Raw genomic sequence first — 16,168 nt, forward strand, 5'->3', positions numbered from 1 at the left:
CTGCACTCTTATGTCCAGCTGGGCTGTGGTAACATGGAACTGCTCTGGCAAATGCACGAGCTGTTTCTATTGTCTTAAACTGCAAACCAAGCATCTCCCAACCATATTAGCGATGTAGAAAAGACTGTCCTATGTGGCGTCTGTCAGAGCAGTTTATACTGAACTTTTGTCATTCTTGGTGTATGGTTTGGTCAGTTCTGCAGGCAGAAGGGCTTGGGGCAGCTGCTGGGACTGCCACGTTCTCCATCTGGGCTGTTACTCTGCATACTGAAGGTGTAGCCTAGTGCCTATCAGCTGGGCTTTGCACAGCAGGCGCTGTTCCAGGGGATTTTGATTAGATGATCTTTAAGGTCCCTTCCAACCCCAACCGTTCTGATTCTATGATTTCTGGGCCTTCCTCAACTACTCCCTGGAGAGGTCCCACAGCAATGAGTGGAGTGCTGTGCTGTGGAATGACTCCCTGGTCACCCCAGACAATGGGTGGAGATCTGGGGACATCCTGGACCATCCCAAGAGCTGATGGTTGAAGTGCACTGGCCATACGCGCAGTCATTGCGCTGATACCCAACTACATCTCAGCTGAAGATACTGGACAAACACGAATTTCATGCTACAATTTGTTATTATAATTTAAATTTCACAGATTTTTCCACAAGCCTTTCACAGAGTGTTGCTGTGATGGTATTCCTACTACTGCTGAGGTATAGTTTTGTTTGCATTTTTTCTCAAATGGACTCTTCTCTGAGTAGCTCTGAAATTGACTGGCGAAGATTATTCATATGAGCCTCAATTTCTTCAGCAAAGCAGTGAACTAAGTGTTATAATTTGCATCAATAGGAAGAAAAATTGCTCATCTTGGTGCTGTGTACCTTCAAAGGCCCTCTGAGCTCCCACTCCGCTGAAACACATCTCCCGCAGAGTAACTCAGAATGGCTTGCAACCATTCTCCATGCTGCTTGTCCTGTTTAAGAGCAGGATGTGGCTGCTAAGGATTTGGCTGGTCTATGAAGGCATTTGAGGTTTAGGTCAGCGTAGTCCAACCAGCTGCCTTGGCCACAGGCAGTTCTGGCCTGCTGCCCTTGTGCTGAAGGAGATAAGGAAAAGCTGCTTGAGCTGCAAATGCCAACAGGGCTGCTGAAGGCTTCCTCCTGCACTGGGCCAGATGCCACACAGGGGCTGACGGCTTCGGACTGGTGTGGAAGCACGCAAGCAGCACCGCCAGCCCCATGGCACGTGAGTGGCAGCTGCCGGGCTGGCCAAGGCACAAGAGTCTGCTGGTGGGGGAAAAGGCTGTAGCTACAACATGAAATGGAGGTCTGGGCTCATCTACTGAGCTACAAGGCACTCAAGTTGTCAGCCTCTGAACTGGCACTAGAAGCCTGAGAATATATATACATATACATGGAAGAGATACTGCTGTAGAGTGTTTCTGGCTGTGTGGTTGGCTAAGAATTAGTGCAAGGAATGGATTAGTAGCAAATGCCGTCTGAACATTTGCTTGTCCTCAGATATTTTAGCAAAATAAAAGGGATTGCGTTCAAACAGCAGGGGAAAGTTGACTTTAAAATGAGGAGATGTGTATGGTTTAAATATTCCATAGTGATGTCCTGGCAGGAAGTGAAGTCCAATTTTTTTTTTTTTTTCTGGTTTAAACTTAATGGAAAGGGTAAGAAAATATTCCAGCTGTACAGCTACCACTATGCCTGGACGTGGTGTGCTGTGCCGAGCAGCTGGGTCTCCGCATGCGCTGTGATACACAGCACACATCCCCACGCACCCTGGCTGCAGAAGTCACAGTTCCCCTGTGGTTACGAGGAATTACGCTGCCAGGATCCCATTGCCAAGTACGGTCCACAAAAGCCAAAGTGTACACATAAAAAAAGCCACTAACTAAACCTTGCGAAATCCAGTAAGGTACAACATGCGTACTGTTATCTGTGTTCTACAAGGGGATGAGCCAAAAGAGAGAGAACGTGTCAGTGACTATGTATAAGATGGTCTTAAAGCCCCCAAATTTATGAATTGCTACTTCCAGTGCTTCCCTGGATGTCATGATACTTTCTCAAGGGGTAACCAGCCTCATACGCACCACGAGCAAACCAAATTTCTCTGCTAAATATCCCAAACTGCACACCGGATCCGGCTAGGTATTGATGGCTAAATGAAAGACGATTCCAGAGTACAATACACTGCAGGAATCACACTTGGTCTGATCAAAGAAACGGTTTCAAACCTGGATTTAAACCCAGAGCAAGTGCTCGAACGCCAAACAGAGGCTGCGAGTGTTACCTAGCTGAGGGCAAGCACTGCCTGGGACCTGGGACCTGACACAGCAGCAGCAATAAGCAGTGGCAAGGGAGAGTAAAGAGGTATTACTATTCCTGCTTACACCTACTTTTGACTCGGCATGCTTGTGCGGGCCTTTAAGCTTTCTGTGGTTGGCCCAAGTACAGCGAGAACTCATCAAGCAAGCAGCTGGACAAAGCCTTGGTGTTTCTGACCTGTGCCAGCATGGGAGCATCCAAGCTCGCATCCAAGTGCGCCTTGGGATCCAGCAAAGCTTTCAGGAAAGATTTGACACTTTCTTTTTCATGCCTGAGTGGTGCGAGTAGCAGCAACCCTGGATATTCGTTTGTTGGTAGATTACATTACTGAAAGGCAATGTTTTGATTATACCAAATAGCTGTCAGCCTCCAATGTTGTTCAACAGTCTGAACTGTTTTACATGAATTTTTTCCCAAAAGAAAATATTTAGTTAACACTCGCCAGGAAATCAATGAAAAGAATAGACTTTCTTGACATATATTCTCTTTGTTCTTTACTAATTCGCAAGCATCTCTGTCCATACTCGTCTTTATCGTCTTCATAGTAATTGTGAGAAAATGCTATTTTCACATTTTTTCTGGCTTATACTTGTTTATATTTCATTCTGATATGGTCAGCTTCTAGTATTACATGTGGTTCAAATAGAAAAGACATGGTGGTAAAAGAAAATTTCTATGATTATTTTGTGGGTTACCCTTAAATTGACTGGTAGAGCTTCAGAAGCAAAAATTAGTTGGTGGGAACGGGAGAAAGGGCTGAGATGCCTGGGAGGGACATGTGGTCAAACCGTTTTCCAGACCTCCTCTCAGGAGATCACCCATGGTGTTTGAAACTTGCTGGCTCACCTGGGTGACCTCCCGGTGGGGATGACTGTACAGACAACATCTGCTTCCTCAGACCCTTGTCTGGTGAGGGATCAGAATATGCTTTGCTTCCTGAATACAACTAGCCTTGCCAAGTTTGGTAGGGCTGCGTACGTGAACGCAGATAAGTACAAACAGGATTGTGGCCTTCAGCCTTAATTTGTCCAAAAGCACAGATGGCAAAACAGGTCCATTTTTTTCTCCTTATGAATCTATAGGAATTATCAGGTCATAGCGTGCTCCATCACCTCAGAGAGTGTGGGGATCAACACGGTTTTAACCAGGCACATAAAATACATAGCCAACAAACGGAAGGTAGTGAGGACAGCTTTAGAAGAGCACCTCAGGGCCAGGAATGAAGTCCTGAGTCCCGTCCCTGTCAGCTCGGGAGCTTCTGAGAGGTGACTGAATGGGTTTTCTCATGTGGCGATCTGCACAGGTGCAATACTGGCCTTTCCAAAGTCAGTTCAGGCTTCCGCATTGGTGTCAACATGGCCAAGATTTAACCTGAAATAATTCTAGTATTTGGGATAAACACTGATCATACTTTGAAAAAAAAAAATAAAAATCAGAATTCCCATAGATTCCTTCAGAAAGACTGTGTCCATAGTTCTTGCCATGCCCTACATGTTCCTCTTGAGATGACATGCTGCCCAAAATGTTGCTTCCTAAGCAGAGAGACACATTTGTCTGACTGGGCAAGGCACAGCTCCACCCTCACGTCGCCTGTCGGGCTTTTCTCTGCCATCCTCTTTTTTTTCAAGATCCAGCCATCTTTTGCTGGTTTTCACTGCCATGGTTGATTTACAGGTGATGAGTACTGAGGAGCCCCTCTTTTGGTTTTGTTGCAGTATCATCAAACTGTCTGCTGGCTGCTCTCATATCTGGTTGCTAAGGCTGTCTGCTTTCAAATCTCCCACGAACCATGGCATGGACCAGCTCTCTTCACAGTGTCACCTTTAAGATCCAAAGTCCTGGACTTGGCAGTGGAGCCTCTTGTCAACATCTGGTCCAAGCAAGGAGAGGAGGTAGGACTGAAAGGATATATTTCTTGTGGCTGTGCTGTCTCTCACAGATCCTACAGCTGCTGTTGGTAGTGCCCAGAAGTGTGAATTTGGGGAAACCACTGAGGACTGCTAAAATTTTTGGTGCTTCTCGAGGCATTATTTTAAGTGCTGTCTGCTTAGGTCAGAACTGGTATCCACGTTCAACACATTGGTATATTCTGTTTATTAACTGTTATGTCTTAGCTTCAACAGCTGGGATATGGTTTTCTTCATACAGTCTTACTTCACCTACAAACACTTCTGGTTCTAATAGATGTGGGGAATATGATGAAAGAGAATATTCTGTGCTGTTTCAGAGAAGATTAGACACGTTTTTATCTGCTAATGCGTTCCACTTCCAACATATTTACTGCTGTAACATCTGGACAAAAAAAGATGTTTGGTAAGCAATGAAGTAAGTTGGTAAAGCTGCAATGTCTGGAGGGGATTGCTCTTCTGTTGCTATGCGTTACTCGTGGTGTGACTACATAGCCAGTTACTTAGAGTCCCAGGTCTATATATTTGATGAAGAGATGAAAATGGAATAGGAAAGCAACAGAATAAAAGGGCCTCTGTGCAGAAAGTTTAGTCTCCAAATTAGATTTTATTTACTTTTTTATCATTACAGTTGTACATGTGAGGCAATGAAGTGTTTTATTTGCATTACTTAAGAAAATGTTTGAACTATTCAGCTGTTCCTAATCAAATGATACAGCTAATTCTTTGAGAATGTTTGATAACCAAAACTATTTGTAAATGCCAACACTTTTGTACGCTTCAGCAGAAATGAACCTCTGCTGAAAATTTGGGCTAGAAGTAATCTTTGCCATGATGGTTTTTCTCATGCAACAACTTTGTCCCAAGCCTAGTCATCACGTATCAATAATTAATAACAACAGCTGCTGGTCACACAGAACTGTTAGAAAGCATTATGTTGGCTGCAATTTGATTAACAATAGCAAATTCTTTTTTGCAAATCATCTGGAATTAACACAATGAACAATCTAGGAATTACTACTCATATCTGGAAATGTCTAACATTTCTGGAAACTTATGTTTCCAGAAACAGCTAATGATTCCTATATTATTCATTGTGCCGATTCCCAGATGACTCCCAGCCCCCCAAAAAAAGAAAAGAGAAAAGGCTACTGTCTGCAAGTAATTTGCAAGTAAGCCAAGTGCAAGCCAGCCAGTTACAATATAGAGCGAAAAATTTCCAAGATTTGTCTCTGGCTCTGCCCTGCCAGAGGCATGGGTAAATTTCCCATCACTTTCAGCAGGAGTTAGAGAAAATTTGTCTTGAAAATGCAGTCCTCAGTGTCTCTTTCTGTGCATCTTAGTTACTGAGGTAGTTATTTTCTCCATTTATGCTGAAGCAGCTTTGGATTCCCGATCCCTTTTTATCACTGCAGCAGAAGCAACACCAGCAAATGTCCAGAAACCCTTCTCAGAGGTGTGCTCACATTCTTGAAAGTGAATTAAGACTAAATCCACCCCTTTCAGAAAACAGAAGGGGAAATAATACTGATGAATGGAATAAGACAAACAGAACATTTTGCAAATAATAGGATTTAAATGACTGCCATGGAATTAGTTGTCCTAACTACAATTTATAACTTGCAAGCCTTCCCAAAAGCTCCAGTATAATTCTGATTGCTCACTTTAACTTTTGAAAATAATCACTTATGCAAATCCTCTGCACACATTTTCAGGAATACAAGAAACCACCGCAAAACAAGTTTGAGTTTGCAGCCCATAGGCATGCATGACCCCAGGTGGACTACTTAAAAAGAAAGGTAAGTTAGTTTCAATAGATGTCTGAGTATGTTTGGGTGAGTGCATCCATCTCAGCAGCTCCTTCTTAGTCCAAATTCTTCAGTTTTACAAGTAATCCAAAGATTAACAAGCTACCATCCATGATTATTCAGAGAATAATGATAGAGCTTGACCTTATACTTTGTAGGTTGGATCAGTTCAAATGTATAATATTCTTTTAAAAATCAGCAACAGAAGAAAATGAGCAAAATGTAGTTCTTTGAAGATAAATACATAAAAACATACAAGAACGTTTAATGGCAATGCAGCACGAGTGATGAATCCTCAGAACTGTGCCTGGACGGCAGCCCAACCCCCCCAGCCCCTCTGAAAGCGCCATTTCCTTGGGCAGCGAAGGTCAAGCACATCTCAGGATCCTACTCTGCACAAGGTGCTTTGGGAGGCAAGCGTGAAGATCAGTAGAAAATGGTAGAGAGAACCTGTAGGGTTTAATTACCCAGAGAAATCTTTGCTGCTATTCCAAGTGTTTTCATTTGTGGAAAACTGCTCTTTCATCAAATTTACGTTCAAATGACTCCAGTGCAACAAGAGCTTAAGAAAACATGGGATGTGTCACCCCTATGTGCAGACCTTCTACAAACAGGGAGTACTTTTGAAGTCCAATGCCATACTACTCCAGGAGCATAACCTGCAAAATATATTACAAGACAACAGAGTAAGCAGTGATTTAGCAGGTTTGAAGCCAAGGGAGAAATCCCACCTCCCAGCAAAGCTGTGGCACAGTGCCAGGGGCCAGGTTTTACCCGGAGGTTATTGCTAGTACCTCACACTGTATAACAGGGGAGCCAGAAAGGCGAATATTCATTGCCTTTTTTTTTTTTTCAAGGCAATATTTGTGCCTCTGAATGTGCCTGCCCTGAGCTATTCGGTAAATGGGGTGAAAGAGGCCACACGCTCCCACTATTCCTTGCTATTCAGCCATTCTGCTGCCACCTGCAGCTGTAATGCTGGAAACTTCATTACACAGGCTCTTCCCTGGGAGAAGAGTGGGAGGGGAAGGGGAGGCAAGCCCGTAGTTGTAGACACGCTCCCTCTGCTCCGAAGGCTGCTGGCACCAGATAATTGGCGCACGTTGCAGCCATTTAACCCGCAGAGGTGTGGGTTGCTCTTGCAGAGAGGATGGGTTGTCCAGCCTTGCCTTCCAGGCACTTCTCGGTCTCGAATGTACGCTCTTAATTTTCATTTCAGACTGTTTTCACAGCATTGCTTTGGTTTGGTTGAACCTCCTTAAGGCTCTGAGTAGGAAAGTGTTTTAAACGCTTCCAAAGGTGCCTTGCGCTTTCCAGCACCCTGGCAAGATGGTCCCTAGGGAAAACCAGGTTTATCAGCTGGCACAGGCTCTGGGAACATAAACCCCGGTGGGATTAAAGCACCAGAACATTTTGGTGAGATTGGTGAGACCAAACGTGGTGTTCAGAGGCCCTGAATGCCAGCAGCAAGGCTGGGGCTTTCTCATCCGATGCACCCAAGCTGGAAGAGCCGTAACATTTCCTAAACCTAAATTAGCCTGCAAACTTCATGCAGTCCAGCTTCTTTCCATTAAAGCCGATCGTACATCTTTGCTGTTTGACCATAAATGTGGGAACAGGCGGGTAGTGTTCCTGCAGCTCTGCAGAGCACCCCGTGCACTCTGGTTCAAAGTCAGACGTTGCAACCGACCACGCTGGGGCTCCAAGTTGAGATGCGGAGACAAGTCCTACCAATGCCCATCGCATCCTTTGCAGAAGGGCCCACAGAGCCACAAGCAAGTCATCTTGAGCTCTGGTACCTGAGCCATGCCGTTCTGAATAGAAGCCATAAATTGGAGCAGGAACTATAAATTCCCTATCGATATTCTGCACCAGCCTCAGGCATGGGAGAATAACGCAGTGTTAGGGCTGCTGAATGACTGCTCTGTGTGCACCGAGTCATTAAAAACCTGGGGAACAGTCAACCATGACTGCACAAAAATAAATATAGAGCTGACTGTAAATAGCACCCCTTCACCTGCTTCTTCAAGCAGAATTTTCTAAGAATGTTTGTTAAAGGGAATGATTTTTTTTTTTTTTTAACAGGGACATTTTGGTATAGTTCAATTGAAACCATATGCTTAGTCTTACGCTGTTCAAATACAAAATCAGTCTAGTTTTAACTTTAATACACTGTTAAAAACACCTAAATAAAAATCTGAGTGAATGTGTTAGGATACAAAAAAGGATATTTTCCAACCACTAAAAAACAGATCTGGGAATACAAGTGAATTCTAGTATAAAAGCATGTTTGGGTTTATTCTTTATTTGCTACATTGGGAAAGGTATGGGTGAGAGGAAATTAAACCAGTTAAATCCTAGGACATTTTTTTTTGTCATTTTCCACCTTCTCTCGCTTTTAGCTGCACAAAGGATACTATTATAAATATTTCAGTTTTCTCCAAGGCAGAGAATAGAAAGGCTAAACCACAGCGGAGACATGTGCAGTTGGTTAGCCTGAACATGTAGGCTCCCACTCTGAATTCATGAGTAGAGACTTTAAAAGATTGGTGAGAAGAGGAAACTTGACAACTAATCAGCATAAAATGTGTCAGGATCTAGCTTTTATTCAGGAATTCATCCTGATTTTAATAGATGAGGTTATGTGTGTATGCCATCCTTCTAAAGGTGGCAAAACTGGAAATTTTACAGTCTAAAATCTGCTTAAATTGTTGGGGAACCAACCTAGAGAACAGGCCTGGAGAAATTCAGCTTTCAGAAAATTTACATGTTTTCGAGACCCTGCCTCGAATGAACAGCGTAGACCACAGCACTGCAAATCCTGAGCAATTGCATCAATGGATTAATCCCATCGGAAATGACATCAGCATGACATCAGCATTTCCCCACCAGACTCTCTTAGATTTCTTCCAAGGCTTTAATTCAAATTCTTTTCCAACTCTGCTGGAACAGAACATGTCAGGTTTTAAGCTTTTTCTGTTTTGTAAGAAAGGGAGAGAAGGAAAGAGGTTAAAAGTTGTGGGGTTTTTTTAAACCCAAAAATAAATCTTATTTTACTCCTAGCAGGTTAGAGGCAGGGAGAATGTGTTCTCATGAATAATTAGTGAACTATGTTTCTGTAGCATCTGCAAAGTATATGTTTTCACATACAGCCTTTTCACGTTCACGTAGAGCATTAAATATAACACAGAAAAGACTGAAAATCGAATCAACATTTTAAGAGCACGATATGCTGTCTCTGTAACTAACCACATTTACAGGAACAGGGAAACTTCTCCATGTGCTGGCCAGTGATGATGCTTTTTAAAGTGTTTTCATTTCCACCGAGGAAGCGTTGTTATTTCCACTTCAGGAGCCTTGCTGAAGAAACACGAGCGAAATCCCATTTGGGGTTTGAGGTTTTTAATCAACAGACAGAAACTGCGCTGGTATAACACCAGCAAATATTCATCCCTCTTCATCTCTCTTCTAAGCTCTGCTCTTCCGAGGAAGCATCCAGCTGCATCAATTCTCTTTTCAAAAATAACCTGAGAACATCCTCAATTTTCTGCCTTGAGCAAACTATATTTACATAAAACAAACCAGCACCCACTGTCGAGAGGGGCTGTGATAAAATCTCATTCTGTATTTTCCTGCTAAGGTTGAGCTCATTTTGGTTTAGCTAAAGTTGAAGGAGCTTCAACACTAATTGCATATTCTTCTGAGACAACCAGCCTGACAGACCCTTTCCGTTAGTGGCAGTCACGTTCAGCCTCGTAGCCCACACTTCCTACAGCTACTTGTGGTTTTTGGGCTCGGTTTGCTGTATTGCTCATCCAAGAGGTGGCAGTGCTAAAGGCCTCCGAGGACTCTGTGCCCAGACACAGCTGCGGTTTCAGCCTGAAATCTGTGAAGAAGAACAGGGTTATCAGAATCTGTCAGCCTTAAACATAAGCCAACAAAAAAGTTGTTTTCTCTACGGAGTTGTATTTGAGAAATCTCTCGTTCGGCTGTTCCAATTCTGAGTTAAGCACGCCTTTCTGAGAAATTCGAAGTTTCAGTGTAACCACAGATAAGCATGCTGGTCCTGGAACATTCAGTACGGTTCGCACTTCAGCATATTCATTCCTAATTTCTGTTGTATTCCAAAGTTATTCTGAATGAATACCAAGTGCTTTATAAAAGTTTCATTCCACAAGTCTTTTCTTATTCTGCAGAATTTCTGATATATTCTTACGGTAATTTTCTTACCAAAAAAAGGCGTTATTCTTTCATGGGCTATTTCACGCCCACCTAACTTGATGCCATTTGAGCATTTAGTACCGCACCCTACAATTAGAAATTACACACGCATGCTTTTTAGCCTCATGGTCAAACAAGGTATCTTTATGTAAAGCTATAGAACAGCTCACAGCAGGAAAACAGCAGCCAGCAGTCAGAAAACAACATTTATACCCTAAAGCCTGTGGGGCCTTTAGGACCATATAACATATATCTGTTCTCCAAATTAATGGCTATTTACATCTGAAACGTTCTGATGCTGCAAAGTTTACCATGATCTGCGACAGAAATAGCGAGCACATGCGAGCCAAGACGGGAGATGAAGCACTGCTTGCAGAGGAAGACGATGGAAGCACAGCCCGAAATCCAGCGCCAAGCTGCATGTTTGCCATCAGTTCCCAGGCAAGTTCTGGACAAAACTGGAGACTGATTTTGGTGCTGTTGCGTAAGAGGTTATGCCGAGTTCTTTATAGCGCTATAAGCCTAATGCTGTTCAGTAGAAAAATGATGGCTTTACCACAGCAGAGTATATCATGCCAAGTATTTGTAAAAAGACAGGATCAGTGTGCCGCTTTATTTTTGTTTCCAGTACTTTTTCCTCGTTTTGTGCAACAGGAATTTTTAAATGCTTGAGCAGGCACGGAGGGTAAAATACTGTGATGCTGAAATCAATGGGCCTTTTGACAATGCCAGGATTTCAATGCAGGCCTTCATGGGAGCATGCCACAAGGAGCAGCTGTTTCTTGGATGCATCCCAAAAGCTCCCCAGATATCTGATCTCATACAGCTGCCCCTATGGGTTCCCTGCAGAAGATGCAACATTCAGCAGAAAACGGCTTGCCCTCCTTCCTGGTTCTCTCCACTCTGCGTTTCTGGTATTCCTGAGAAATTCCCTTCTGTCCTCCTTCAGTTTTATTGCCCTCTGTGCCTTCCAGATAGTGCCAGAAATTACTTTTGAAAACTCGGTGTTGACACTGATTTTTATGTTGTTATTCCAGCCGTTGCTGTGGTGTTCCTGCTGCCGTTAACTGCGATGAAAATGTCTGACCCTCCAACCCAGGTCTTGACGGATAAAGGTAATTGTGACTTTCAGTGTGTGTGTCTCAAAAAAAAAAAATAAAAAAAATCTGATTTTCATTTGTATGCGCTTGGTTTTACAGGCAGTCTAAGGGTATTCATATTAGATTATCTCATTACAGCCTTAAGACTTTTGTCTTTTAGATGTGATTTTGGAATGAATAATGGCTACTCACGCATGGTATTGTTCTGTCAGCGTGAGCCTACATCTTTTCCATTGTTTCATGCTTTTCAGTGAAAACTTAGGATTCTGTTGTGTTGGAATCCTGAACCATACAGGTTATTGCCTCGGACCAGGCTGTTGTGCAACTCTCAGCAAGTGCCAGCTTTTACCAAAGCTTTGCCCACTGAGTCACCAAGGCTGCAGATCCCGTATTGCAGACTTCCTTCAGAAGCAGACATTCCAAGTGGGTTACTTGGGGAGAGACTATTTGGATGTAAAATTCAAATAAAACTTGGATAATGCACATTGGATTGAAAACAGCAGTGGCCAGGAGTCGGCAGCTGCAGCAGGGAGCAACAGACACCTCTTAGTCCCTGAAAGTATGAAGAGATGGGGAAAAAGTATTTACTAAGGCTGAATTTTTTACCCGCTGTGGCACTGGTGAAAGCATAACCATGCTGACAAAGCTATAGCTGAGTGATTTACTGTGCGGTGCTTCCATGAAGAGACCTCAAAAGTGGAGTCCACCACAACCCAAGTGTCAGCCAAACCAGTCAACCGACAGCAACACCAGCCGGGGTGGAAACTTATGGAGATAAAGTACTATGGCTGGCAGAGAATTGGGAACCAAAGAAAATATTAGGTGAAACAAGAGCATCCTGGGAATAAAATTGCTTGAAAGATCCCCTGTTGGCAAACACAGACCAAGGACAAATGCCAAGCAGGCTCAGTTGAATAAGCTTTAAACCTTTTATAGAAAGCTGAAGCACAAAAGCTTAGCCTAATTCAACCTATTTATATGAGTGTTTTTTGAACTTAATTACAAATTTAAAATGTTTCCAAATGTGCAAAGCGTTTCTCTTTGGGTAGCTTGTCTGGCCTGGGTTCTCCGCAGCGCAAAAGAAGTTGCCTGGACCCTGCAGACATCGCTCACCTTGAGGTGTGCGTGCGCATGGTCCTACCTGACTTGGGGGCTTGGAGAGACTGCTTTAAAGCAGTGCACCAAGCGAAGGGTTCAGCTGTTACCCTTGCTGTCTCTGGGTTGGGTTTTTGCTGGTTGCCTGACTGGTTGGTTTATTTTTTGCTCTTAGTGTCTGTTAATCTTACGACCTTCTTCGCTTACGTGAAGCGCTTCCATAGGCTCTACAGTCAGTACTTGGGAACGCTGCTAGCACAGGTCATCACGAAGTATTGAAGGCCACGCTGCCAGTGAGAATTTGCATTCAGGACCGCTGTCTCGTATGTGAAAAGGCCCGACCACGTAGTTCGGCCCATCACTGAGCTCCCAAGAACCTACCGACCTGCCCACCGGTAGCAGGGGCACCTGGGGAACAGAATCAGCAGCCAGCCACCAAAGCCAGGTATGTGGAGATCCGGAGCCTCTCAGGGAACTGCAAGTGAAGAAAGGAGATGCTGACGGAGCTCAGCACACGTGAGCTCGAGGAGAGCAGCTGGTCTCTACAGCGGCTGTCTGCTTCGCGTGTGCCCAGAAACAGGACAGCTTGTGACTGTGGAACGAAGCCACCGTGAGGGAAGGGGCTCGAGACTCTGAGTTTGAAACGTCTAAAGCCATGGCAGCATGGGAAAGGGTAGAGCCAAAGTGCCCTGAGCCCCATAAGGTTCTCTTCCACAATGCCCGGCGTGACAGTGAAAAAAGCAGAGATACAACATCTTACGGCTGGCCTGTTTCCCAACGAAGTTAACCGTAGGCATCATCTTTATTTACACGCAGAAAGTATCAGGATGACAGTTAAAATGTTTACACGAAAGAGGCGATATAAAGAGGCATGCAAAACCCTCGTGAACAGCAGTGGAAGTTTTAACTCTGGGTGACTGCAGGATTTGGTATAATCTCTGCTAGCTGGTGATTTTTTCCATGAAAGAGGACAGATGCTGTGAAAGGGACCGGTAAACTTTACAGACCCTTTCTTTCGGTGATCTCACCTTGACTTAACAACTTAAAAATAGTAAAGACAGATATATACTAGTTACGCGCAGGGTTCGACCTTGCTGTAACCCAGCTACTGGATTGTTTCCTGAGAGAAACGCTGAAAATTTTACGTAGTCAGCCCTGCAGGACGAACTGTATCTGCATTTTCCTCCACCCGTGTTTGGATTTCCCTCCAACGCCGCTGATGTCTTATTTCAGACCAGATTTCACATTTCACCTCCCCGTCTCTACCCCACCAAGCTTCACTGCGTTGCACCTCGCGCTCAAACCTGCGTGGTTTTCCCTTTCCAGTCTTTTCATCGGTGACAACCGACTGGAGTGCGGCCACGGCGTGTGTCCGGGGCTGCGCGCCGTCCGTCTCCCCGCGCCCCGGGCGTGCTGCGGGACACGCGGAGCTGCGGGGTTGGCAAGGATGGGCAAAGGAGAAAAGCTGAGCAACCCCGCCCAGGTCTGGGGCTTTTTCGTTCGTTCAGGGGGGAACGGCGCCGGCGGCTCCCTCCGCTCCCGGCGGGGGGCGATGCCCGGGGGCGGTGCCCGCCGGTGCCCGGGGCGGGGGGGCGGCCCGGCCCGGCCCGGCCCGGCCCTGCCCGGGGGCCGCTTCCTCCTCCCGGGAGGCCGCCCGGCGTTTAAAGGCGGCGCGGCGGCGGCCGCCCCCAGAGCTGCGCCGAGCCCCACTCCGCGCTCCCCGGCCCGGCCCGGCCCGGCCCGGCCCGTCCCGCGGCGGAGCGGAGCCCGATGGGGCGTGGGCAGCGCGGCGCCGCCCGCCCCTAGGCCGGCCGCAGCATGCCGGCCGCGCTGCGCCTGCTCTGGCTGGGCTGCCTCGGCGGCCTCTGCCGCGGGTACTTCCAGGGCCCGCTCTACCCGGAGATGTCCAACGGCACCCTGCACCACTACTTCGTCCCCGACGGGGACTACGAGGAGAACGACGACCCCGAGCGCTGCCAGCTGCTGTTCAGGGTGAGCGAGCAGCGGCGGTGCGGCGCGGCGGCGGCGGGCGGAGGCGGCGGCGGGCTGAGCCTGCGGGAGGAGCTGACGGTGCTGGGGCGGCAGGTGGAGGACGCGGGCCGGGTGCTGGAGGGCATCGGCAAGAGCATCTCCTACGACCTGGACGGCGAGGAGAGCTACAGCGCCTACCTGCGCCGGGAGTCCGCCCAGATCAGCGACGCCTACTCCAGCTCGGACCGGTCGCTGAGCGAGCTGGAGGGCAAGTTCCGTCAGGGGCAGGAGCAGGGCGGCCGGGAGGAGGCCCGCCTGGGCGACAGCTTCGTGGGGCTGCTGCTGCACGCCCGCGCCCTGCTGCGGGAGACCCGCCACATCTCCAGTGGGCTGCGGGACAAGCACGACCTCCTGGCCCTCGCCGTCCGCAGCCACGGCGCCCGCCTCAGCCGCCTCCAGAGCGACTATCTCCGCGCCTGAGACCCGCCGGGACACGGGACCCCCCCCTTCATCCCCCCACCTTCATCACACCGCCGGGGCGAGGGGCTTCGGCCCCGCCGCCAGCCCCCGGGCTCCGTCTGGAAGCGGCACCGCTCGCTCGAACCCGCCCTGCCATCCTGGAAAAACTTATTTATTGCGTTTGACTTTCCGAAACAAGTAGCGTGTTTCTGTAAACTGGGAGGCTGGAGGTACGTTTAAAGTTAATATCCCGTATTTAAGAAATCGTATCGTTCGCCCTCGCTTACGGAGCGGAGCGAGCGTTCTCCCTGGCCATCGGCGCGCGTGCCGCCTGCCGCCGGCGTGGATGGAGCATGGCGGTGGCCAGCCATGGCTTTGAGTGCTTTTGTTGTCGCTGGCCTTCGGGGTGAAACCTCTGGCCCTCTGTTAACCTCTATAACCTTTTGTAACGGTATGTATTCTGCGCGCCTTAAACGTTGCTCTGCTGCGTAACTTTGAAGCTGTGATTTCCCTTTGCTGGTTTGAAAGACGGGAACTGTTCTGGTGCTCTTCCAGCCTTGCTTATCTGTGACTCTGAGCTATCGCAACCCCAAGAGCCAGCCGAAAAGGCTTATGTCAGACCCTGGGAATGCTGATGCAGACTTTTATAGTAAGAAGAAGGAGCCCTAGCAGTGATTGTGGCTTCAGATCCCAAATTTGAGAGCCAGGTTTCTTGGAGCGTGTTCCTAAAGCAGACAGAAAGGGTTTGTCTGTGCCGGTGCAGTGACATTTCTCGTTGGTGCCTTTGTACTTTTGCTAGCTAAGCTGTTAATAAAATTGTTTGTGCCCCTAGACAATAGCAAAAGTGCCTAGTGGGAAGGAGGGGGAGGATTGTTTGGGTTTTTTAGACTCCTTGCTATTTAACTGTCAATTTGGGGTAATATGGCTACTAGGTTACAGATACTGCAGGCAGAATAATTTTTTTGATGAAAAAAGTTCATATGTTGTTTTAATAAATATTTGAAAGCAATGTTAAAGTACACTTTTTTCTTTTATTGTTCTGCTTGAGATGCTCTTGATTTAAAACATGCTGTTGTAACATGTCTTTTCAGCAAAAAATTGCAAGTATGTAGATCCTGCCAAATGAAATAACTTGCTTTTTAGTGAAAACAAATAAAAAATTACAGACTCAAGAAGTAAGCAAGTTTCATTAAAAGCAGTGATACAAAAGGGCACGCAGGGCGGATTTTCGGGAGTTTGTAAGCTTTTTTAGGAAACTAGCAACCTCATGGCACTGGATCAGA

General features: G+C 46.4%; 1 protein-coding gene across 1 annotated transcript; it reads left to right on the plus strand.

The window, feature by feature from the left end:
• Positions 1–14,202: 14,202 nt before the first annotated feature.
• Positions 14,203–15,894, plus strand: FIBIN (fin bud initiation factor homolog). The gene has a single exon (XM_075426088.1). It carries the CDS (start codon positions 14,274–14,276, stop codon positions 14,904–14,906), a length of 633 nt encoding a protein of 210 aa, XP_075282203.1. The 5' UTR covers positions 14,203–14,273; the 3' UTR covers positions 14,907–15,894.
• Positions 15,895–16,168: the final 274 nt, after the last annotated feature.

This window comes from Opisthocomus hoazin, chromosome 7 (assembly GCF_030867145.1).
Source record: "Opisthocomus hoazin isolate bOpiHoa1 chromosome 7, bOpiHoa1.hap1, whole genome shotgun sequence".
Lineage (NCBI taxonomy): Eukaryota > Metazoa > Chordata > Aves > Opisthocomiformes > Opisthocomidae > Opisthocomus > Opisthocomus hoazin.

Coding starts and splice junctions, on each gene's coding strand:
- FIBIN (XM_075426088.1), top strand. CDS start 14,274: ATGCCGGCCGCGCTGCGCCTGCTCTGGCTGGGCTGCCTCGGCGGCCTC.